This window comes from Hyperolius riggenbachi, chromosome 2 (assembly GCF_040937935.1).
Source record: "Hyperolius riggenbachi isolate aHypRig1 chromosome 2, aHypRig1.pri, whole genome shotgun sequence".
NCBI lineage: Eukaryota > Metazoa > Chordata > Amphibia > Anura > Hyperoliidae > Hyperolius > Hyperolius riggenbachi.
The window spans coordinates 69,572,023-69,598,670 of record NC_090647.1 but is presented as its reverse complement, the minus strand read 5'-3'; the positions used below and the strand labels follow the sequence as shown (position 1 = coordinate 69,598,670).

General features: G+C 47.6%; 1 protein-coding gene across 1 annotated transcript in view; it reads left to right on the top strand.

Annotated features, from left to right (window-relative positions):
* GUCY1A2 (guanylate cyclase 1 soluble subunit alpha 2) overlaps positions 1-26,648 on the top strand; it is a 326,026-nt gene that overhangs the window by 234,503 nt on the left and 64,875 nt on the right. Inside the window, exon 5 of the mRNA XM_068266885.1 lies at positions 20,538-21,023. Coding sequence (XP_068122986.1) covers positions 20,538-21,023 — 486 coding nt within the window. The remainder of the gene's footprint in view (positions 1-20,537; positions 21,024-26,648) is intronic.

Below are 26,648 nucleotides of genomic sequence, written 5' to 3'. Positions count from 1 at the left end.
TGAGGGAAGTGACTGAACAAGAGATTTTAATTTCTGATCGATCAATTGTCCCAACCTTTGTGTGGGGCTACCGATAGCCGAAACTATGGGTCGCCCCGGTGGCTTCGTTATGGATTTATGTAATTTGGGCAAAGTATACAGTGTAGGTACATTGTATGTCACCACCTCCAGATAGTCAAACTCCTGTTTAGTAATTACTTCACGAAATAACCCCTCATCTAGGAGTTCATTAACACGTTCAACAATTACTGGAAATGGATCTTTTTCCAATCGTTCATATGTCTCCCGATCATTTAACTGGCGCATGATCTCCTCTATATATGCCTCCTCATCCTGGAGGACCACATTGCCTCCCTTGTCACTCGGTTTGATGACAATCCCTGGAGCCTTCGCCAACTCATTCAGTGCAACAAATTCCTCAGCAGTTAGATTTAGCTCAGAACCCCTAGGGTCCAAGTTTAGTTTCCATAGCTCTTTCTCAATAGTTTCCATGAAAACTTTTATATTGCGATTCTGCGAAATTGTGGGCATAAATACGGATTTAAGTCGCAGGGAGGAAGAGGCAGGTGTCTTACACACCTCCGGGGAGGGGGCTGAATCACTCTCCAAAAGGGAGAGAGAAGGGGAAGACCCTCGCTCGGATTCGGCACCTAATCTGATAGGTAGCAGTGACAGGGGGTGATTGATGGGTAATTAGTGGGTGTTTAGGGTAGAGAATAGATGGAAACACTGCGCTTGGGTGGTGATCTGATGTCGGATCTGCGGGCGATCTATTGGTGTGGGTGGGTGATCAGTTTGCCCGCAAGGGGCAGGTTAGGGGCTGATTGATGGGTGGCAGTGACAGCGGGTGATTGATGGGTGGCAGTGACAGGGGGTGATTGATGGGTGGCAGTGACAGGGGGTGATTGATGAGTGATAGGTGATTGGCAGGTGATTGACAGGTGATCAGTGGGTTATTACAGGGAAGGACAGATGTAAATATTGCACTGGCAAATTGATAAGGGGGGGTCTGAGGGCAATCTGAGCGTGTAGGCGGGTGATTGGGTGCCCGCAAGGGGCAGATTAGGGTCTGATCTGATGGGTAACAGTGACAGGTGGTGATAGGGGGTGATTGATGGGTAATTAGTGGGTGTTTAGAGGAGAGAATAGATGTAAACGCTGCGCTTGGGTGGTGATCTGATGTCGGATCTGCGGGCGATCTATTGGTGTGGGTGGGTGATCAGATTGCCCGCAAGGGGCAGGTTAGGGGCTGATTGTTGGGTGGCAGTGACAGGGGGTGATTGATGGGTGATAGGTGATTGGCAGGTGATTGACAGGTGATCAGTGGGTTATTACAGGGAAGGACAGATGTAATTAATGCACTGGCGAATTGATAAGGGGGGGGGGGGGTCTGAGGGCAATCTGAGCGTGTGGGCGGGTGATTGGGTGCCCGCAAGGGGCAGATTAGGGTCTGATCTGATAGGTAACAGTGACAGGTGGTGATAGGGGGTGATTGATGGGTGATTGATGGGTAATTAGTGGGTGTTTAGAGAAGATAACAGATGTAAACGATACATTTGGGAGGTAATCTGACGGCGGGTTTGCGGGCGATCTAATGGTGTGGGTGGGTGATCAGATTGCCCGCAAGGGGCAGGTTAGGGGCTGATTGATGGGTGGCAGTGACAGGGGGTGACAGGGGGTGATTGATGGGTGATAGGTGATTGGCAGGTGATTGACAGGTGATCAGTGGGTTATTACAGGGAAGAACAGATGTAATTAATGCACTGGTGAATTGATAAGGGGGGGTCAGAGGGCAATCTGAGCGTGTGGGCGGGTGATTGGGTGCCCGCAAGGGGCAGATTAGGGTCTGATCTGATAGGTAAAAGTGACAGGTGGTGATAGGGGGTGATTGATGGGTGATTGATGGGTAATTAGTGGGTGTTTAGAGGAGAGAATAGATGTAAACAATGGATTTGGGAGGTGATCTGATGTCGGATCTGTGGGCGATCTATCGGTGTGGGGGGGTGATCAGATTGCCCGCAAGTAGTGTTGGGCGAACAGTGTTCGCCACTGTTCGGGTTCTGCAGAACATCACCCTGTTCGGGTGATGTTCGAGTTCGGCCGAACACCTGACGGTGCTCGGCCAAACCGTTCGGCCATATGGCCGAACTAAGAGCGCATGGCCGAACGTTCCCCGAACGTTCGGCTAGCGCTGTGATTGGCCGAACGGGTCACGTGGTTCGGACCCGAACGCGCTCTGATTGGCCGAACTGTCACGTGGTTCGGGTAAATAAATACCCGAACCACGTCATATCTCCGCCATTTGTCTGTGGGTTTAGCTTTGGGTAGGCAGGCAGGGTAGTTCGCGCTCCAGCCACGCTAGCCAGGGTCCCCCCCAGTCATTGTGTGTCACTGCTGGGAACAGTAGTACACCGCTCGTTCAGCCACACTATATAGCATTCTGTGTACTGTTCTGTGTCTGCTGGGAACAGTGGTACACCGCTCGTTCAGCCACACTATATAGCATTCTGTGTACTGTTCTGTGTCTGCTGGGAACAGTAGTACACCGCTCGTTCAGCCACACTATATAGCATTCTGTGTACTGTTCTGTGTCTGCTGGGAACAGTAGTACACCGCTCGTTCAGCCACACTATATAGCATTCTGTGTACTGTTCTGTGTCTGCTGGGAACAGTAGTACACCGCTCGTTCAGCCACACTATATAGCATTCTGTGTACTGTTCTGTGTCTGCTGGGAACAGTGGTACACCGCTCGTTCAGCCACACTATATAGCATTCTGTGTACTGTTCTGTGTCTGCTGGGAACAGTAGTACACCGCTCGTTCAGCCACACTATATAGCATTCTGTGTACTGTTCTGTGTCTGCTGGGAACAGTAGTACACCGCTCGTTCAGCCACACTATATAGCATTCTGTGTACTGTTCTGTGTCTGCTGGGAACAGTAGTACACCGCTCGTTCAGCCACACTATATAGCATTCTGTGTACTGTTCTGTTTCTGCTGGGAATAGTGGTACACCGCTCGTTCAGCCACACTATATAGCATTCTGTGTACTGTTCTGTGTCTGCTGGGAATAGTGGTACACCGCTCGTTCGCCACTGTATAGCATTGTGCTCTGTGTCGCTGCTGGGAATAGTGGTACACCGCTCACCCGTCACTGTATAGCATTGTGCTCTGTGTCGCTGCTGGGAATAGTGGTACACCGCTCACCCGTCACTGTATAGCATTGTGCTCTGTGTCGCTGCTGGGAATAGTGGTACACCGCTCACCCGTCACTGTATAGCATTGTGCTCTGTGTCGCTGCTGGGAATAGTGGTACTGTATAGCATTTCTGTACTGCCACTGTACTGCTGCCAGTCAGCGTGTACTGTAAGGATAAGTGAAATGAGGAAGAAATCCGGTGAAAGAGGGAGGGGCAAGGGAAGAGGTGTTTCCCCTGACGGTTCACGTACAGGCCACAGGGGAGCACCCAAGAAAACCCACTCAATACCGCCCATGTTGTCCAGGACAACAACCCTCACAAATCCAAAAGAACAGGACCAGATAATTACTTGGATGACCTCTCAAGCGTCCAGCAGTGGGTTAAGCAGCACCAGCACATCACGCACGAGGTCCGAGTCCTCAGCCAGTTACAAGGAGCCAGTGGGCACAAAGCTGACACAACCGGCAGCGACACCACGCACACAACTGCCAGATAACCAGTCCGATGAATTACCTCAGGACACAATGGGGTATTCGCAGGAGCTATTCCCAGCCCAACAAACTTCCACCTTTCAAAGGTCAATGGAGGAACAGCCAGAAATGTTGTGCCTGGATTCACAACCGTTAACTGTGGGAAATGCACCGCGCACTGAAATACAAGGCGAGTCCGAAGAGGACTCGGAAACCCAAATCCCAGAGCAATTTGGGCAGGAGGGGTTGCAATTGCAGGAGGTCGGCCGACAAGATCTGGAAGACGACGTTGGAGTGTGCTGCGCAGAGGTTGTTGTGGGGAGCTCTACTCCACGGCGGTGGCCCACAATGACATATGACGAGTTTGAGGAGATGGAAGAGGAGGGTATGGACAATGTGGACAGAGACCCAGATTTTGTTTGTGAACGAGAACATCGCCGTCGTAGCAGCAGCACAGATGAGTCTGTTGAAGAACACACTGCTGCACGAGTTCGCCTTGTGCCACAAGGTAGGCGGCGCGCAATTTCAGGCACCACAAGCGTGGAAGTTCAAGTGAGAGGCAAAAGAGGAGCAAACAGAAATCGCCAGCAAGGAGGCAGGTGCTCCAAAGTCTGGGCTTTCTTTGAAGACTGCACTGAGGATGTTACCATGGCGATTTGCAAGGTGTGCAAGACCCGCCTGAGCAGGGGGAAAAATATTAACAACCTCTCCACCACCAGCATGAGCCGTCACATGCTATCCAAACATCCCACTCTTTGGGCAAACGCGTCAGGACAGGGTACCAGAAACAACACTGCCTCCCTTGGGTTCACCAGACCCGCCTCAGCAGCAGCAGTAGCCCAGCCATTGCGTGGTTCACAACATTCACAAACATCAGACGACGCTGACACTGTCACTTTCCGGAGTAGTGCTCTTGAGGTCTCCCAGTGTTCATCAAACACAACAACCAACAGCCCTTCCGTGTGCAGCGCTACGGTTCAGTTGTCTGTGTTGGAGATGTTTGAGCGCAAGAGGAAATTGCCAGCAAATGACCCCCGGGCCGTGGCAGTAACAGCCAGCATAGCCAAGCTTCTGGCCTGCGAAATGCTGCCATATCGATTGGTGGAGACAAACAGCTTCAAGGGCATGATGTCAGTGGCCATCCCACGTTACGTGGTTCCCAGCCGCTACCACTTTGCACGCTCTGCAGTGCCTGAGTTGCATGAGCACGTGGTCAGCAAAATAACCCGAAGCTTGAAGAATGCCGTTGCCTGCAAGGTTCACCTCACCACTGACACCTGGACGAGTGCGTTCGGCCAGGGTCGATACATCTCCCTTACCGCGCACTGGGTGAACCTTGTGGAGCCTGGCAGCGATTCCTCACCTGCTACGGCACGGGTGTTGCCCACGCCACAAACAGCTGCACCGCCGTCCCTCCCACTGGATAACAGCAGCACCTACCTCTCTGACTCCTTCTCCTCCAACGCATCTCAAAGCTGTACCTCATCCGGAAACGCTAACCCAGCAGCAGTAGGATCGTGGAAGCAGTGCAGCACAGCTGTTGGCATGCGTCAGCAAGCGTTGCTGAAGCTAATCTGCCTTGGGGATAAGCAGCACACAGGGGAGGAAATTTGGAGGGGAATAAAGGAACAGACGGATTTGTGGCTGGCACCGCTGGACCTGAAACCGGGCATGGTTGTGTGTGATAATGGGAGTAATCTCATTCGCGCTTTAAGGTTGGCTAAGCTGACACACATCCCTTGCCTGGCGCACGTGATGAACCTAGTAGTTCAGCGGTTCCTGAGGACATACCCAGGCGTGCCCGATCTGCTGTTGAAGGTGCGTCGAGTGTCCAAACATTGTAGAAATTCCAGTACTGCTTCGGGGGCACTCGCCAAGATGCAGGAGCGCTTCAATCTCCCCCACCATCGCTTGCTGTGTGATGTCCCTACGCGCTGGAATTCTACGCTGCACATGCTAGCCCGCTTTTGCGAGCAGAAGAGTGCAGTGGTCCAGTACATGACGGCGCAGTACCGAGGCGCATCCGGCCAGCTGCCAAGCTTCTGTGGATCCGATTGGGCCAACATGTTGGACCTCTGCCAAGTCCTCCAAAATTTTGAGCAATCCACGTTGCTTGTGAGCAGTGACAACTCTTCAGTCAGCATTACCATACCACTGCTGTGTTTACTGAAGAGGTCGATGTTAAAAATCAAGGAAACAGCTGTCATGATGCAACTGGGGGAATCTGAAGGAGAAAACGATCAGCGTGATGGTACCAACATCAGGCCATCCGCCTCAGGGAACGCTGGCCCCAGCAGCTATGACGAAGAAGAGGAGGAGGAACAGCTGGAGTTGGAGCAGGAATTTCATGCCACCACTGACGAGGGCCAGAGCGGTGCACGTTGGACTTCCACAATTCAACGCGAATGGTCAGCAGAAGCAGACCAGGAGGAAGGTGACGACTATGATGCATCACAACAACTATCACAACGCTCACAAGAGGATGATGAGGATTCTGGTAGGACTCTGGCACACATGGCTCAATTCATGCTAGACTGCATTGAACGTGACCCACGCATTGTGCGCATTCTGGACAACACCAATTACTGGGTTTATACCCTTCTGGATCCACGGTACAAACACAATGTTCCAAAACTGCTTGAAGAAAGAGTCAGACAGGTCAAAATGGAAGAATACCAGCAGGCCCTTGTGGAGACTTTAGAGAGGAGATTGACATCCTCCCCCTCCTCTAGCCAGTTGTACGCAGACAGACTGACTTCCGCAAACCCAGGACGACCAGGAGGGCAGCAAACAACGCAAGCCGCAGCTAGTACCCAAAAGGGAATGGTATCGGCAGTGTCCTTGGAGTGGGAAAATTTTCTGACACCCATGCAGCCGCAGCCCACTGAACAGCAAGCGTGCAGATCCACCTCCAACACCGATCGCCTGGAGAAGATGGTCAAGGACTACATGTCAGATGGCGTAGCTGTGTCGAACCATCCATCTGCACCCTTCAACTATTGGGTATCGAAGCTAGACACCTGGCACGAACTGGCAATGTACGCAATAGAGGTGCTGGCTTGCCCGGCAGCCAGCGTTATGTCGGAACGCTGTTTCAGTGCTGCAGGAGGCATCGTCACAGATCGGCGTATCCGCCTCTCCACAGAAAATGCAGACCGTCTGACTCAAATTAAAATGAATCAATCCTGGATTGGAAATGACTACGCAACACTCCAGGACCCCAACCAAGTAACATGACCAATGAACATCTGGGATGGTGTTGCGTTTCCGGGCCCTGTTTATTGAACCTCTCATCTGTATTACATTTATGACTGCATGGCGGCAAAAAGCATTGCTGCTATATCCGCACGCTTTTTGTCCACATGCAAGGCCTGGGTTGTTGTGTCTCACAAAGCGTGGCCTTCTCCTCCTGCGCCTGCTCCTGTTCCATCACGTCTGCTGCTGCTGGGTTAGCGTTGCCGCGTGGTCCCTGTTTATTGAACCACTTATCTTTATTACATTTATGACTGCATGGCGGTACAAAGCATGCTATCCGCACGCTTCTTGCCCTCATGCAAGGCCTGGGTTGTTGTGTCTCACAAAGCGTGGCCTTCTCCTCCTGCGCCTGCTCCTGTTCCATCACGTCTGCTGCTGCTGGGTTAGCGTTGCCGCGTGGTCCCTGTTTATTGAACCACTTATCTTTATTACATTTATGACTGCATGGCGGTACAAAGCCTGCTATCCGCACGCTTCTTGCCCTCATGCAAGGCCGGGGTTGTTGTGTCTCACAAAGCGTGGCCTTCTTCTCCTCCTGCGCCACCCTCCTCCTGTTCCATCACGTGTGCTGCTGCTGGGTTAGCGTTACCGGTCCCTTTTCCTGGAACCTCTTATATGTATTACATTTATGACTGCATGCCGACAAAAAACATGTTACCTGTGCAAAGAAAACAGACATTTCCCGCATTTAAAAGACAGTTTTCCCTTTGAAACTTTAAAATCGATTTTCTCAAAAACTATAAGCTCTTTTTGCTAATTTTTTTTTCCTCTTGTACCCACTCCCAAGGTGCACATACCCTGTAAATTTGGGGTATGTAGCATGTAAGGAGGCTTTACAAACCACAAAAGTTCGGGTCCCCATTGACTTCCATTATGTTCGGAGTTCGGGTCGAACACCCGAACATCGCGGCCATGTTCGGCCTGTTCGGCCCGAACCCGAACATCTAGATGTTCGCCCAACACTACCCGCAAGGGGCAGGTTAGGGGCTGATTGATGGGTGGCAGTGACAGGGGGTGATTGACGGGTGATTGACTGGTGATTGACAGGTGATCAGGGGGATAGATGCATACAGTAAACAGGGGGGGGGGTGGTCTGGGGGGGGGGGTGGTCTGGGGAGAATCTGAGGGGTGGGGGGTGATCAGGAGGGGGCAGGGAGCAGGGGGGGGGGATAAAAAAAAAATAGCGTTGACAGATAGTGACAGGGAGTGATTGATGGGTGATTAGGGGGGTGATTGGGTGCAAACAGGGGTCTTGGGGGGTGGGCAGGGTCTGATGGGTGCTGTGGGCGATCTGGGGCAGGGGGGGGAGAAATCAGTGTGCTTGGGTGCAGACTAGGGTGGCTGCAGCCTGCCCTGGTGGTCCCTCGGACACTGGGACCACCAGGGCAGGAGGCAGCCTGTATAATACACTTTGTAAACATTACAAAGTGTATTATACACTTTGTATGCGGCGATCGCGGGGTTAACATCCCGCCGGCGCTTCCGTATAGCCGGCGGGATGTTGCGGCGGGCGAGCGGTGACAGGCGCCGGCGGAGGATCGCGTCACGGATGACGCGATCGCTCCGCCCATGCCCTTAGAAGGACCCCCGCCTCTGTGGGTGAGCCGGTCCTTCAGGGCTCCACTTCCCGGCCGCCTCTGTGCGTTAGGGGGTCGGGAAGTGGTTAAATCGCTGCCTGTAGCATCTTCTGAGCGATTGCAATTAAAGACATCCATAAACTTGCACATTTGTTCAAAATCACTATGAAAATTGTTTGGTAAATGTTGACTAAAACATACTTGTGATTGCTAGTAGGTTTCCCACAATGCTTTTACTTAGTTACATAGTTACATAGTTATTTTGGTTGAAAAAAGACATACGTCCATCGAGTTCAACCAAAGAACAAAGTACAATGCCAGCCTGCTCCCTCACATATCCCTGTTGATCCAGAGGAAGGCGAAAAAACCCTTACAAGGCATTGTCCAATTAGCCCCTAAAGGGAAAAATTCCTTCCCGACTCCAGATGGCAATCAGATAAAATCCCTGGATCAACATCATTAGGCATTACCTAGTAATTGTAGCCATGGATGTCTTTCAATGCAAGGAAAGCATCTAAGCCCCCTTTAAATGCAGGTATAGAGTTTGCCATAACGACTTCCTGTGGCAATGCATTCCACATCTTAATCACTCTTACTGTAAAGAACCCTTTCCTAAATAAATGGCTAAAACGTTTTTCCTCCATGCGCAGATCATATCCTCTAGTCCTAAATGGCGTACATATAGATATGCCGCCGGTGAGTTAGGCGCAGTGTGAGCCGCACAAATTACGAGCCCTGCGCACTATAGCATTACTGCTATGGTGGAACTCTGCTATGGTGCAGCTCTGACCGCCAAAACCACCTGCTTTGACTGAATGGGCTCAGCACCTCCTACTTGTTGTTCTTCCCATCTACAATGAAACAGATAAGGTTGCTAGGCTATAGCTGAGCAGTGTGTCTATAGTGCAATAAGTCCTAAAACTGTCACCGTTGTGTTCAGTAATGGATAACTGAAACTCACTTTATTTACAGGATTCAGCAACTCTTAACATAAGCAGCGTCTGCACTCAGTGTTCCTATCCAGTGCATAACAGAAACCAATGATCCACAACAGTCTAGGTAATCTTAAAGCGATCCCAAGCCGAAGCTCGGAATGAAAATAAGATACTCACCTGAAGAGAGAGAAGCCTCATGATACTAATGAGATTTACTTCGGTGGTTTGGTGTCCCCCGTCGCTCTCTACATCGGGGCCGCGCTCCTCCTCTTCTTGCAGCGTGGCTGCGCAGTAGTATGGGGCCCGCAGCTCCGGCTTAGTACGCATGTGGCAGGCTCATGCAGCTACTGCGCGGCCACGCTACAAGAAGAGGTGCTGCCCGGCCCCAATGGGGAGTCAGCGCTCAGCGACAAGGGACACCGGACCACTGAGGGAAGCCTTACTAGGATCCTGAGGTTTCCCTCTCTCTAGGCAAGTATCTCAGCTTCGGCTCGGGTACACTTTAAGCAGCAATACAAGTAGAACATTGCCATCCACAGACCAGATGTATGAACGTCACTTGAAATGATCACTGACACAACTGTTCCAGGCAGCAGTAGCTGAGCATCTGAATGGGTTCACCAGAAATAGTTGAGGTGCAATCCGTCATTTCTGAACACCAGAGGGAGTGCTGCTGTAGCATAAAAATAATTTACCACTAATTATGTTTAACCAGGGGGCATCCGCTGCTGGTAAAATCCACACCTGCGCTTGTATCGGTATTTTACGCCCTGGGACTGTGTTGTTTTCAAAGGATTACTGAGGCTTTAATAGAGCTATCGATGCTCAAGGGGTTCTCCAAGACATCTTCGGCTATCTGCAAAGCCCATAAGCAATCTGGAGGTATAAATCAGCAGAACAAAGTGCCAGCTTCCACTTCCCAACACTCGTAAATGCTTGTCATCTGCTTACAACAAATTGACCATAGAGAAAAAAAATGGTTGGCTCTGTGAAGGCATTGCTGTGCTGGTCTAATCTGTTATTGTGCCTTTGTAAGGGAGGACTAGAACATCAGACTAGCAGTGCAGTCACTCCGCTGTATTTATATTATATATTTATAGTGACAGCAAGGGGATGCCAATTAATCTTTAAAGCAGGAGGATTAGCCATACAATGCCAGGGAAAAAAACACATATATAAGTAGATAAATACTTGGTCAAATTAGATAACACATGTATTGTACTGTCCACGTTTTGATTTCAGTAAATTATATATGGTAAATGAAGAGAATTCTGTTCCTGGTGGGAACCATGTCTTTTGCCCACAGTTTGAGGCTAAATACTGATGTCAGTTCTTCCCTTAACTTTTTTTATTTTCTCCTCCAATCACTGAGTCACCTCAGCCTTGCTTGTAAACACAAGTGAGCAGATGATCAAGTTTCAGCTAGGCAGGGAAATAAAGGGAAGAGGAGGAATATATTATAGATAAAAAGAACCCCCAGCATGCAACTGAATGGCAATGGCTATTAAAGGGCCAGTGCTCCTAGGGTATGTGATAACTCTAAACCATAACAGCAGAATAACAGCAGAATAAGTTTTGAAAGTTTTTTACCATGCAGGATTAGCATCTTTATCACTTAACACAGTGGTTCCAAACCTTTTCCGGCCCGGGGAACACTGTCTGACCAAATTTTTCTCCGGGGAACGGCGGGAGGGGGGGAGGGGGGCGGAATGGATGCGGCCCCCGGTTGTTTGCGCAACCTAGTGGACAGTGCCGTGCGCAGCAGGCTATGGGGGGGGGGGGGGCTGGGGTGCGGCTGCATAGCTAGCATAGTTGCCCCAGTGTAGGGAGTTTAGTTGCCTCAGTATAGCTAGTATAGTGCCCCAGTATAGTGCCCCAGTATAGCCAGTATAGTGCCCCAGTATAGCCAGCATAGTGCCCCAGTATAGTGCCCCAGTATAGCTAGTATAGTGCCCCAGTATAGCCCCTCAGTATTATTAGTATAGTGCCCCAGTATAGCCAGTATAGTGCCCCAGTATAGCTAGTATAGTGCCCCAGTATAGCCCCTCAGTATTATTAGTATAGTGCCCCAGTATAGCCAGTATAGTGCCCCAGTATAGCCAGTATAGTGCCCCAGTATAGCCAGAATAGTGCCCCAGTATAGCTAGTATAGTGCCCCAGTATAGCCAGTATAGTGCCCCAGTATAGCCAGTATAGTGCCCCAGTATAGCCAGTATAGTGCCCCAGTATAGTGCCCCAGTATAGCTAGTATAGTGCCCCAGTATAGCCAGTATAGTGCCCCAGTATAGCCAGTATAGTGCCCCAGTATAGCTAGTATAGTGCCCCAGTATAGCCAGTATAGTGCCCCAGTATAGCCAGTATAGTGCCCCAGTATAGCCAGTATAGTGCCCCAGTATAGCCCCCCAGTATAGCTAGTATAGTGCCCCAGTATAGCCAGTATAGTGCCCCATATAGCCAGTATAGTGCCCCAGTATAGTGCCCCAGTATAGCCAGTATAGTGCCCCAGTATAGTGCCCCAGTATAGCCAGTATAGTGTCCCAGTATAGCCAGTATAGTGCCCCAGTATAGCCCCCCAGTATAGCTAGTATAGTGCCCCAGTATAGCCAGTATAGTGCCCCAGTATAGCCCCCCAGTATAGCCAGTATAGTGCCCCAGTATAGCCAGAATAGTGCCCCAGTATAGTGCCCCAGTATAGCCCCCCAGTATAGCCAGTATAGTCCCCCAGTATAGCCAGAATAGTGCCCCAGTATAGCTAGTATATTGCCCCAGAATAGTGCCCCGGTATAGCCAGTATAGTGCCCCAGTATACCCAGTTTAGTGCCCCAGGATAGTGCCCCAGGATAGCCAGTATAGTGCCCCGGTATAGTGCCCTCCCGCCCGTCCCCGTGGCCGCCGCTGTTATTACCTTAACAGCTGTCGCTCTCCCCTCTCCGGCGCGTGTATATTCAAGCAGCGTATCTCCGGCTGCCCTGTATGATGCGGAAGGAAGCAGGGAAGCGGCTTCCTGTAAGCCGTTACTATGGTAACCGAGCCCTGCCTCCTGCGCATCACATACAGAGCAGCCGGGAGATACGCTGCTAGAATAAACACATGCGCTGGAGAGGGGAGAGCGGCCGCTGCTAAGGTAATAACAGCGGCGGCCGCGGGGACGGGCGGGAGGGGGAGAAGAGGATGGCACACCAGGCAACGTTCCGCGGCACACTAGTGTGCCGCGGAACACTGGTTGAAAAACACTGCCCTAACGGACAAGAGCAATTTTCACCTTTCAGTGCTCATCCTTTTCATTTGCCAATAGCTTAATCACTACTAATCACAATGAAATGATCTATATCTTGTTTTTTTCACCACCAATTGAGCTTTTTGAGGTTGATATTTGTTTTCAGCAATTACTTTATTTTCTATGCATTGTAAAGGGGAAAACAAGGAAAAAATGAAAAAATGCACAGTTTCTCTAATTTCAACCCTTATATTTTTAATATAAACACTGCTACTGTACATAAAACCCACACATTTTATCTGCCTATTTGTTCTGGCTGTCACAAGATTTTAATTATGTCCCTAGTACAAAGTATGGTGACAATATAGTATTTGGAGATAAAGGGGGGTGCTTTTTTCACTGTTTTCACGTGCACGTGCACAGGAATGCATGTGCACACGCGCGGGAGCACGCACAGGAACGGGCACAGCAGCAGCAGCAGTGCATGACGTTTTAAAACTTCCTGGAGCCATTAAGAGGCTCCAGCAGGACGTTTTAATACAAAATTCCAAAAAGAGAACAGCGCTAATATCTCAATCTAAGTGCACCAATTTTATTTATTTCAATAAAATCAAGCTTTTATATATGCAATAAAAATCTGTTTAAAATTGCATGATTAAAACATCATATAAAAAGAAACCCCAAATATGGGTTCCCATGCGTAAACAATAATCATCTCTAATGTAATCAGATGATACTAGGGTACCTCAATCCTATTTGCATACACACCACCATACGTACAATGGAGCCACCTGGATCTCTGTTAGCCTAAATATTTTCCATATAAGGACATTGGATGTATATATGTCCAGATTGATTGAAAAGACTTAGTGAGTCCTTCCCTATCAGTGGATTCTTTCCCCTTTCCTTTCAATGAATATGCTCTATATGGTCAAGTTCCGCAAGCACTTTCCGCAATCACTTACGAATCTTGCAGCTTTAATGTTCTTTAATGCGGGCTCCGGCCGGTAGCCTCGCATGCAGAATCCCGCTCTGGGACGTTTTAATACGCCTACATGTCACTAAGTGGTTAAACTACTTTCCAAGTCTTTACGTGTTTTTATAAGCAGCAGTTGCATTTCTGTTTAGAAAAGAAAGAGGGATTTTCAGTTGAGGACAGGCTACCAATCTTGCATAAATATTTGCATCTTTCTTCTTTTTTCTCTCTCTTTTTTTTTAATAAGGCATAACAAAGTTTTGTGATATAAAAAAACAAAACACTGTGTTTTTGAAGAATGAAATAGGAACATTCCAGCTGCACCAATTGATCGTTCCTCATTTTTACCTCAGCAGGCAGCAGCTGGTTGCTCACTCTTTAAAGAGAAACTCCAACCTAGAATTGAACTTTATCCCAATCAGTAGCTGATACCCCCTTTTACATGAGAAATAAAATGCTTTTCACAAACAGACCATCAGGGGGCGCTGTATGACTGATTTTGTGCTGAAACCCCTCCCACAAGAAGCTCTGAGTACCGTGGTACTCTGGGCAAACTGCCACAATGTAACAATGTTCACAGACAGGAATTGGCTGTTTACAGCTGTTTCTAACAGCCAAAACAGCTAGGAGCAGCTACATAACCTGCCCACAGTAAAAATGTCACCATGTAATAAATGTCAGAATGTAAATCGGGGAGATTTAAGATTTTACAATGAGCAAAAACTGACTAAATCATTTATACATAATTATGGTAAAAATGAAGCACTTTTTTTTACTACATTATTTTCACTGGAGTTCCTCTTTAAAGGGTGCCCATAAATCGCTCTTCTCCTTTATGCTCATGTGACAAGAGGGGGAGTGGTTCAGAACTTCAGACTGATTGGGCTTGAGCAAGTAGCTGCAAGTCCCTGAAAATCTCTGAAGGATTTTATTTTGCAAAAAAAAAAAGAAAGAAACTACACTGTTTTTTATTCTCTTTACTAAATTGTTGTTTTCAGTAGTCACATAGGTAGTATAACTAATACTAGGTTGATTTATAGGATTCACAAACTCTTTACATAAGCAGTGTCTTCATTCTGTGTCCTTAGCCAGGCAGATCAGGAACCAACGATCCACAACAGTCTAGTCTTTTGCAATAATAAAAACTAGCGGACCTGCGGCATAGTATACGCCGCATAAGAGGGTAGCGGGCAGGAAGGGGTTATTGGGCACATCGGCGGGGAGGGGGGGTCGGACCCCCTCCCTCACCTGGGTCCCCCATCTTCGCTCCCCCTCCAGCTTAAGCTCAGCAGCAGCCGCCTCCGCTATTAGTAAGAGGCAGCGGGCAGGGATGACTCACCTCTTCCGCGTTCCAGCGTGCGTTCCACTGTCGTCACTTCCTTCAATGCCGCCCACTGTATTGTAAGTGGCCGGTGTTGTGTCTGATTGCGCTGCCTTTTGATTTGTGCTGCCCCGCATGCGCAGTAGGAGACAGTGCGGCCACAGTTCCTATTGAATGATGCTGCTGGTGGTAAAATACTAAATATCTCCGCTCCCACACCTCTTACACTCCCCAAATTTTCAGGGTAGGGATTGGACCCCCCAAACTACCTCTATGCCGAATTGCAGCCCCCGAGACCCGCTGGTTCCCGAGATAGGTTTAATCCATCTCCTGAACCAGCGGGTCTCGGGGGCTGCAATTTTTCATAGAGGTCGTACTGGGGGTCCCCTCCCTACCCTGAAAATTTGAGAAGTGTAAGAGGTGTGGGAGCGGAGATATTTAGTATTTTACCTCCAGCAGCATCATTAGCTTCACACTGGGCATGCGTGCTACTCAGTGTGGAAGGAAGCTTCCGGGCAGCGCAATCAGACATTACAACGGCATTGCAGGAAGTGACGACAGTGGAACGCACGCTGGAACGTGGAAGAGGTGAGTCATCCCCGCCCGCTGCCTCTTACTAATAGCGGCGGCTGCTGCTCAACCTAAGCTAGAGGGGAAGCGCAGATGGGGGACCCAGGTGAGGGAGGGGGGTCCGACCCCCCCTCTCAGCTGCTGTGCCAATACCCCCTTCCTGCCCGCTACCCCCTCTAGCTCGGGGGCAAGTGTAGGACCGCCCCTGGGGGCAGGGCGCTACTTCTTTTTCTTGCTTGGACCGGCCCCTCCTTCTTGCTTGGACCGGCCCTGGGGGCAGGGCGCTACTTCTTCTTGCTTGAAGGTTCAGGGACTTAGCCTATTATCTATATAGATAGATAGAACAGTAACATCTACATGGCAGATAAGATTTGTCTGCTACTGTTAACGTGTAGAGTATCCACTATCCTTCCACTCACAAGCAGTGAATTAACAAAGGACACTCTCTAGCATCAAGTAAGACATTCTCACCTCCAGGAAGTAGATAATTCTTAAATATCCAATTGTGTGGAAGAAAAGGTGCATGTTGTTGTAATGCTAGGTGAGCTATCCCCGTCACCAATTTGGTGTGTTCAACGGGGGCAGGAAACTGAAACTATGTTCACTTACAGGATTCGCCAACTCTGTACTTAGAGTGGTCTGAAACTCAGCATTTCTTCTTTGCTTTAAAAGATTATTTACAGCCTTAAACCTACTATCACAAAAAATTGTAGCAGAACAGCATTCAAACAGTTAAACACAGCACTTCATTTTGCATTGAAAAGCTCCTTCAACTTGTGATCTGCATCCGAAGAGGTGATAACATTATCTTTTGTTCACATTCTTCTGTTGCTACAATTAATTACATCCAGCCACGAACTGAAACTGAACTGTACTGAGCTGACAAGCAGAGACAGAGGAGAAATTTATCACTAGATAGCTGCTGAATTTATATATTAAAATCTATGAATAAAATGCAACGGCAGCTTTCAGAGCAGATAAACTGCACTCTGGGACCTTGTAATTTGTAAACCGGCAATAATCTTGTGCTCAAAAGCAAATATGCAACTAAATGGTTGATAAAAAGCAGGAAAACACATTTTTATTGAATGTTATGTCAGAGTTTTATTCCTCTTTAACCATTTCCATACCAGAAGTCTCTGCCCCCTTAAGGACCAGAGACTGGTAGTACAGTAAAATACTGCCTCCAGAAGAATCGGCACAATAATCTGCCGCTCCTGCCAGTCACGCCGTTCTGTCCCCGCCGCAGGTCCCTCTCGCAGCAGTACCTATGACGGCAGAGTGCTGTGTGCCAGTCAGTAGCCGCTTTCATTAACTCCTGGCCCTGTCAATCAATGTAAGGATTGGCTTACAGTGATGACAGGGCCAGGAGCCAATGAAAACGGCTCCTGACCGGCTCACAGAGCTCTGCTGTCATAGAGAGTGCATTGCGGCGGGGACAAAACGGCTCGATCGGCAGGATGAATAAAATCTGTGTCCTGTCAGATCCACTCTGCCACATGCAGGACTTAGATTTCAACTGCGTCGGTCCGCAAATGGTTAAGCAGTGTCCCCTCTCTCTGTGTTCCTAGTCAGCCAGAACAGGAGCCAACGATCCACAACAGTCTAGAAAATCTTATGCATTTAGCAGAACAGTGGCATTTACAGGGCAGATGAATGAACACCACATAAATGTTTGAAACATAAATAATTTATAATAATATTCTATCACATGCTTACATAAAGAAAAGCTTTTTCTGAACTAAAAGTGGAATTTTCCTTTAAATCCCAACGAGAAGGTGTGGTGTTCACTATAAAGAATCATATGCAAAGGCCAAACATGCAAAGCAAAGAGGCTAAAATGAGACCAGCGAAAAGTGATTTCTGATTGGCTGGCGTGGGTTACTATTTTATGCCTATAATTACTTCTCAAAACACTGCAAACCATATTAAGCCCAAGTTTTTTTCCTTGTGATGTTATTTAAAAATCCCTAAAGGCCTGCAGAGTAATACAGTCTCATAATCAAAGCCAAGCCTTTATTAAACTCTGCATGAACTGTTTTATGATCTTACAGAACAAGGGAAAATTATTTTCACAGAATTGACTAAAAGTCCCTTCTGCTTACATGATGGACAGTGATTGTTACTTAGGAGATGACAGGATGCGCTGTGCATAATACTGATTCATCTCACACACAGGTAGGAGTTAAATTCCGGACGGCATTCGGAGCAGGCCATAATTACTTGAAAAATTGAGATGGCGGCTTTATATTCCCGGCCTGACACACCTTTCTTATTCAATTATGTTGTTTGTTTGTCCTACAGCGATGGCAGCTTGTCAGCCGGGGATCTTGTGCAGACATTCATGCTGGGGCTCATGTCAGGTTGCAGGTCTCTAGGTGATGACATCACTGTGGACATTAATGGTGATGCTGCATGGATTTCTGGTCATCAATTCAGCATTGGTTGTTCTGCAATTATTTGAGCTGTTTTTTTTTTCCTTTTTCCAAAATCTTTTGTATTAACAAAATGCATGCAAAGAATACAAAGAGGGCTTGAGAAGGAAAAATTCCTACCACTTGCGCAGAATGGAAAACACCAGCCCAGGCTTTAGAAGTACCGCACATGTGTGTGCTCAGACTCGCAGGTGCGTAGTACGGAGTGCCTCATCTTCAGAGGGGAAGCAGAAAAAAGGGGCGCCCGAGGCTAGTGGACGAAAAGGGTGCCGCCATAGACTCGAATGCACTTATTGTTAATACGGGGCCCAAAGCAGAAAAAAGGCTGCCCGAAAAATATCGTTAACAAAGTTAAAACATTAAAGTTTTTGAAATACTGTATCTTATCGTTTTAGAAGCTTGCAGCGTTATAGTTTTTGTCATATTATTTAGTTTGAATGTACAGATTTTACGTTATCAAACATATTATGGGTTTTTATGTTTAAGGGTGATTCTGCAGGGGGAGTGATTAGAGTTAGACACCACCGGGGGGGGTGATTAGGGTTAGGAATCACCCGGGGGGGGGGGGGGTTAGGCAATATCGGGGCTGGGTGGTTAGGGTTAGGCACCATTGGGGGGGTTAGGGTTAGGCACTAACGGGGGGGGGGGGGGGGTTAGAGTTAGGCACCACTGGAGGGATGGTTACAGTTAGAGTTAAGCACCATTTGGGTGTGGGAGGGTCTGGGGAGTTGGTTAGGTTTAGGCACTAAAGAGCATGTTTATTGTTATTGAGATTTCCTTATCCGCCGCCTCCATTTCCTTATCCAGGATGGCCCTTTTTTTCCTGGCGCCCTTTTTTTTCTGCAAGCTTCAGAGATACTCAGAACCCCATCACAGTGGTTTGATTATGAACCAGCTCCCAGACCAACATCAACCAAGATTGCAGGCTAATGGTGTGCCACCCTGGCGTTATTGCTGATAGAGACAGTAATAACCGACTTTGTGCTGAGGAAGATCATGCTTTTGCTTCACCCTGGAGGGGTGTCCGCAATGCAAAATGCGGCTGCTGCCCTGGCGCCCAATATTTACCGGGCACAGTAGGCATCCAAATATCCCCACATTGTTGGTATTTCAATGTGTACCTATGGCAGTGTCCAAACTTCCACCAATCAGTGGTGCCCAGGTTTCCTGTTTGCGTATCACCAGCCCTGTCAGTATAACCCTGCCTGCATATTAACTGCACCGCAGCTTCCGTTATCTCTGCACATGCAAGTTACATTTTCCCTTCGCCCTGCGCAATGATTAGATTTCATACACACAATAAAAACAAATCTTTCCTCTCTCCTTGACACTCACGCTTGCTCTATCCATCTACAGTATTGCCGTTATCTTGCCTCACTGTCGCATTTCGATTTTTGCTGTTATTATTATCTTAGCCTTCAGCTTTTTATAGCCTTCCATTATGTTTATCTAATTTATTCCTTTTATATTACTGATAGAAAAAAAGCATTCCTTTTCATCTTTAAAGTTTGGCAGAAAAAGATTAGCATTTTTTTTCCCCTTCAATCCTTTTTTTTTTTTACGGGCTTTTGACTTTTTGTTTATTCGCATTCTCATACATAACAATTCCAGGAGCTCCGCGCTAACCATTGTTTTCATCTGAGCAGCTAATATAACGTGAATGCCAATTTACGGACACCAAAACGGTTGCTTTTTCTTTGAAAAAATACCAACGATTTTATTAGCAAGATCTCATAAATGCATCTTCTGGGGGCTCAGAATGGACTCTGACTGAGGGAGGAGTGGCTGATAAGTCATTGGGGTCCAGGGGCATAGCTACCAGGAAGCAGTCCCTGCAACCGCAGGAGGGCTCAGAGTTATTAGGTTGCCCCAACAACTACATCACTCTGATAAAGGAGTCCTTCCTTCAGATCAGATGTTTTTGAGGATTGTTATGGGTGTGAAGATCCTGATGGTCATATTTATTTTATTACCCTTGTGAGATGGGCCCCAAAGGTGTGAAGAGTACCAAGGGGAAGCTAGGGAAGGGGTGTGAATATTAAAGGGGGGGGGGGGCAATATACACTTCTCATATACACAACATCTAGTAGCATCATATCATCAAGGGCGCCTCCACCAGTGTTGTGACACATTTCTCAGGATAAACCCGCTTCATCAGCAAAAATATGCAATTGTCTGAGAACGGGTCTCTGTAAGGGATGGAGGCATTTAGCTCACAGAGACCTCTTCTCAGAAACTCCCATATTTATGCCTGATGAAGCAGGTTGATCTTGCAAAATGCGTTGCAAGTGGCGTTTAATTCAAATAAAGTTGTTTTGTTCTTAAATTAGACTGTAAGTGTCCTTCATTTGGAGATAAGTCCACTGCTACTTCCTTTTTAAACTGTTTTCAGTGTATTTTATTCCTATTGTTTCAACAATTGTTCCATCATAACTCTGTACTAAATGGTCATACTGAGCAGCTTCAATCTCATGTTTGCTGTATAAATTCAGCCTTATTCAAATACCGGTAGTAATCTTTCTTTTAACCTTGACAAATTTTGTTTACACTATTTATTAATGGACTTCTGTATCTGTCCACAGGTGATGGAAGTGAAAGGACAAATGATCCACGTTCCCGAGTCCAATTCTATTTTATTTCTGGGTTCTCCACGTGTAGACAAGCTGGACGAGCTGATGGGGCGAGGTCTGCATCTCTCAGACATACCCATCCACGATGCCACCCGCGATGTTATCCTAGTTGGCGAGCAGGCCAAGGCTCAAGATGGTCTTAAGAAGAGAATGGACAAACTAAAAGACACATTAGAGAAAACCCATCAGGCCCTGGAGGAAGAGAAGAAGAAGACAGTGGACCTTCTGTGCTCCATATTCCCAGGAGATGTGGCTCAGCAACTCTGGGAAGGGAAGTCAGTCCAGGCCAGGAAGTTTGATGATGTCACCATGCTATTTTCTGACATTGTGGGGTTCACGGCCGTCTGTGCACAATGCACTCCAATGCAAGTCATTAGCATGCTGAATGAACTGTACACAAGGTTTGATCACCAGTGCGGATTCCTGGATATATATAAGGTAACTCAGTTTTAAAATATCCAATGTTGCATTCTTATGTTTTTAGCTTGCTCCTTGTTGCTATATTTAATACTTTAATTGGACTGTATAGCCTTAAAGAGAACCTGAACTGAAAATAAAAAGTCAAAATAACAATACGCAGGTCATACTTACCTCCCGTGTAGTCTTCTCATCCATCTCTTTCTCCTCTCCTGCATTCTGTTTGCCCACTATGATCAGTGGAATTCTCTGTCCTCCATTTTAAAAATGGCCAATTGGCCATTACCCCATAACCACTTCCTGGTAAGCACACTGTTAAACTGTAATATCACTCACTTGAGCCATAAGGAAACATGGACATTACCTGGCACATCAGTTGTAACTGACAGTGACAGCAGCTGATATATAACTGACAGCAACTAGTATATTTCAGTTCTGACAAAATATTGTCAGAACTGGAAGGGATCACTAAGAAGAAAATGGTGAGCTTCTGAGAGGAACAGACGGTGAGATTAGTATGTAAAATTAATTTGCAGCTACATCATGTGTTTATTTTAAATAATTGTACTCATTTCACGTTCCCTTTAAGCATATTTTTGTTTTGTTTGTTGATGCCCGCACTGTGCAGGTTGCTCATGCACCACCTTTTTCTTTGTGCACAAGTGGCTTCGTGTTACTGTGGAGGCGTGGCCGTCCGTGCACCTGCGCAGTGTGGCTGTGCACGTATGCTAAGTACAATCTAAATACAAATAGAGAAGTGCCAAGTCTCCAGATAAAGAAGTGCTGATGACCTCTTGTGCTAGGTGGCGGAGCTACGAACCACTTTATTTAAACATAAACCTCACCCACAAGCGATTGCTCTTTGGCCAAATTGCAATCAGAGCTGGATTTGTACTTTTCAGTGTCCAAGGCCCGCTGTCACCAAGCACCCCCCATTCTGTCCAACTCCCTGGCTCCCCTCCGTTTTGCTGTGCTCAGCCACTCATTCAGCAAAAAAAAACAGTGCATGCTGTGTCCACTCCATGTCATTTTGCACTCCTGCCAGGAGGCACAGCAGCCAATAGCGTTCTGGGCATGCATACTTTAGAACTCAAGAGTCCTGCTACTGTGAACCCCTGGAGCTTCTCACAGCAGCTTGTATGTCCCCTCTCATCATACACATCAGGTGACCACAGATGCTGACACATCACACACACACCAGGAAGTGAGAGAGATGCAGGAATCTCTGGGATTCAGGCAGAACAGAGCAAAGCAGGAGAGATGATTTACTTTGACATGTGACCTCTTATCTCTTCAAGTCTTGCGCTCTTCTGCTTTTTACGCCTGAGGCCATGGCCTTTGTGGCCTTCCCAGAAATCTGTCCCTTCTTGCAATCGCTCCTGTAGGTTCATCGCCATTGACTTTCATCAGCATAGTGCTTTTTGGGATTATTGGTGATCCCAAAGTGCAACTTAAAGCCCTCCAGTGGTCCCCAGGCCTAATAGTTTGCATGTGCTCCTTTAGAACGCTGAGCAAGCATAAATCTGATGACCACATAAGCCAGTTCACATTTAATCTACATCACATCAGGTCCATGGCTCATGTGCTCCATTCATTCCTACAGAGCACCGGAAGCATGTGCCCCGAGATAGCGACATACTCACCCGTCTCCCCAGCGGCATTCTTCATCCAGAACAGGCATAGCTTTAGCACCACTGCCCTGGAACCAGTCTAAATTGTCGGAAATGCCCATTAAACTGAAGACTATTAAACCTTGTTTGTGTTTTCGTATGAGAAAGAAATACCTTTTTCTTAAACACGGAACGACAAGTGGAATATCCTTTATTTCTTGGCCCCAGGACTTGACTGCCAGGCTGGATAAACAGCACTGAGTGTAACTAAAGTGCTGGTATGAAAAGAATTCCGCCTAGAATGCAGAAGGCGTCTCTCCGACGGGGAGAATCCAGCTCTTTGGTGATAACTCTCTCAAAGTGCAGCCATTTACAGCCAAAATGCACAATTAAGATAATTGGATGCTGCAATAGCAGAGAGAATGTATTCACCAGCCCAAACCTCTGTATTCAGGAGCCCCCGCGCTGCTCACAGCCTTATTCATTCCTTTTCACATTGCAGGCAATGGGCAATTTCTTAAAGCAAACATGAAGCAAAAAAAAAAAAAACTTATAATGAATTTTATGTGTAGTTTGGACAATGAATAGAACATTAGTAGCAAAGAAAAGAGTCTCATATTTTTATTTTCAGTTATATGGCTTTTTATAACATTGCATCATTCTGTCACAGTTGCAGTTTTAAAACCACACTCTGTCTTTTAAGCTATAAAACAAAGCAGAAATGATGACCCTTTGAACTTTCCTGCAATAAAACCTTATCTCAAGCTGTCTCTCACTGTTTCTTGGCTGTTTAAGTGCTTCAGAAAACAGGACAGTATTTGACCCAGTGGGTTGAATGGCTCAGAGAAGCTCTTTTGCATAGATAACAACTGAAGTTTTTGAACTCTTCCTGTATTGGAAAACAATATGAGACTTTTTTTCTTTGCTACTAATGTTCTATTTCTTAGCTGTACTACACATACAATTCATTGGGCTCAATTCTGGTAGCTATGTGAGGTAAAAAAAAATGTGTAAGTAAAATACCTCATGAGGTATTTTCCTCTTCTTTTATCAATTCTGAAAGATTTTTCTCCATTTCCGAACATGAGGTAAAACATGAGGTAAAACATGATGTAAAACATGAGGTAAATGCATAGAGTGAGGTAAAACATGAGGTATTTCAGTGGTAAGCCTGCAGCAAATAAGTAATAGTCTTTAATTGTCTTCCATAAGTTAAGATAGTCTTTGGAAGATGTTTTTTTTTTTTTGTTCTTTTGTTTTTTGATGAGGAGGGAAGGTGTATTTGATTATGTAGCAACCTATGAAACGTAAAAAATATCCAGCTCATTTACCTTTAGAGGCTGGGGGGAGGGGGTAGGAGCACTTTTAGAGGCTGCGGGGGGGGGGGGGGGGGGGGGGCTCGGAGCACTTTTAACCAGAGGAGGAGGGGGGGAATCAGTGTTCGCCACAACTTTACTTAATTTTTTTAAAAAATAGAGGCTGTGGGTTGGAGCAGTTTTACTTTTTTTTCCAACCAGAGGTTGGGGAATGGCAATGTTGAGGGGGGGTTGGGTGGCGTGGCAGATGAAGGATTGTACAGGGTTTGGAGCACTTTTTCTTTTTTTAAACAAAATGGAAGCTGGGGGGGGGGGATTCGTTGGTCAGATCACTTTTACTTATTTCAGCAATATATGGGGGCCCTGAACACAGAACAAGCTGAAAAGGCTCCATATCACAATTCTGTCACAGCACTACATTTATCATGTGGTAGAGGTAGGTCTAATTATGTGAGGTAAAATACATGCAGACACGCACCTTATTTCACTTCAGAATTAAAGTGTGAGGTATTTCACTACTAAATACCACACATTTTTAGTAGAAAATTACCACATGAATTACCTCATGAAATTACATGAGCTAAAACTTTACTTAAACTACCAGAATTCAAAAGTTGATTTCCCTCTAGTGTTGGGCGAACACCTGGATGTTTGGGTTCGGGAAAGTTCGCCGAACATGGCCGCGATGTTCGGCATGTTCGGGCCGAACCCCGAACTCCCCGAACATCCCGCTTTTGGGGGCCCTATGGGGTCACAGGCATAAGGGGGGAGCATGCCCCGATCGCGGGGGGGGGGGTCGGAAATTCCCCCCTCCGCTAGCGCTCCTCCCTCTGCCCGCTTCCCCATACAAAAGTTTCAGGAAGTAAAACAGTACCGGTGGTACTAGTGGGTGGCTGGCAGTGGGCGGCACTGTGAAGTGAGTGACTGAGGAGGAGGAGTCCGGAGAGTGACGCGTTGAGGGAGGCCGGGCAGCGGGCGGTTCAGCAGTAGTACGGTACTACTGCTGATCCGCCCGCTGCCCGGCCTCCCTCAACGCGTCACTCTCCGGACTCCTCCTCCTCAGTCACTCACTTCACAGTGCCGCCCACTGCCAGCCACCCACTAGTACCACCGGTACTGTTTTACTTCCTGAAACTTTTGTATGGGGAAGCGGGCAGAGGGGGGAGCGCTAGCGGAGGGGGTGGGGGAAATTTCTGACCCCCCCCCCCCCCCCGCGATCGGGGCATGCTCCCCCCTTATGCCTGCGACCCCATAGGGGGGCAGTATTCGGCCGAACAGGGCCCTGTTCGGCCGAACAGGGGCCCTGTTCGGCCCTGTTCGGCTAGTCATTCCGCAGTTCGGGCGAACCCCGAACAGTTTGGCCGAACACCACCAGGTGTTCGGCCGAACTCGAACATCACCCGAACAGGGTGATGTTCTGCAGAACCCGAACAGTGGCGAACACTGTTCGCCCAACACTATTTCCCTCATGAGGTAAACCCAATTCCATGAGGTAATTATTTACTAAACGCTACCAGAATTGAGCCCATTATCTCATAACTTCTGTCTTGTCACCTTCTTCCATGTTCCCTTCTGCCTTCATCTGCCCTTCTGTCTTGTCACCTTCTGTCTTGTCCCCTTCTGCCTTCATCTGCCCTTCGGTCTTGTCACCTTCTGCCTTCATCTGCCCTTCTGTCTTGTCACCTTCTGTCTTGTCCCCTTCTGCCTTCATCTGCCCTTCTGTCTTGTCACCTTCTGCCATGCTCCCCGCTGCCTTCATCTGTACTTCTGTCTTGTCTGTCTTGTCCCCTTCTGCCTTCATCTGCCCTTCTGTCTCGTCACCTTCTGCCTTCATCTGCCCTTCTGTCTTGTCCCCTTCCGCCTTCATCTGCCCTTCTGTCTTGTCACCTTCTGCCTTCATCTGCCCTTCTGTCTTGTCACCTTCTGTCTTGTCCCCTTCTGCCTTCATCTGCCCTTCGGTCTTGTCACCTTCTGCCTTCATCTGCCCTTCTGTCTTGTCACCTTCTGTCTTGTCCCCTTCTGCCTTCATCTGCCCTTCTATCTTGTCACCTTCTGCCATGCTCCCCTCTGCCTTCATCTGTACTTCTGTCTTGTCTGTCTTGTCCCCTTCTGCCTTCATCTGCCCTTCTGTCTCGTCACCTTCTGCCTTCATCTGCCTTTCTGTCTTGTCACCTTCTGTCTTGTCCCCTTCTGCCTTCATCTGCCCTTCTGTCTTGTCCCCTTCTGCCTTCATCTGCCCTTCTGTCTTGTCACCTTCTGCCTTCATCTGCCCTTCTGTCTTGTCACCTTCTGTCTTGTCCCCTTCTGCCTTCATCTGCCCTTCTGTCTTGTCACCATCTGCCATGCTCCCTTCTGCCTTCATCTGTACTTCTGTCTTGTCTGTCTTGTCCCCTTCTGCCTTCATCTGCCCTTCTGTCTCGTCACCATCTGCCATGCTCCCTTCTGCCTTCATCTGTACTTCTGTCTTGTCTGTCTTGTCCCCTTCTGCCTTCATCTGCCCTTCTGTCTTGTCCCCTTCTGCCTTCATCTGCCCTTCTGTCTTGTCACTTTCTGTTTAATCCCCTTCTGCTTTCCTTCTGTCCTTTTCTCTTCACACCTTCTGCCTTCATCTGCCTTTCTGTATTGTCCCATTCTGTCTTGTCCCCTTCAGCCTTCATATGTCCATTTGTATTGTCACCATTTGTCCTGTCCCCTTCTATCTTCTTTTGTTCGTCTATTTT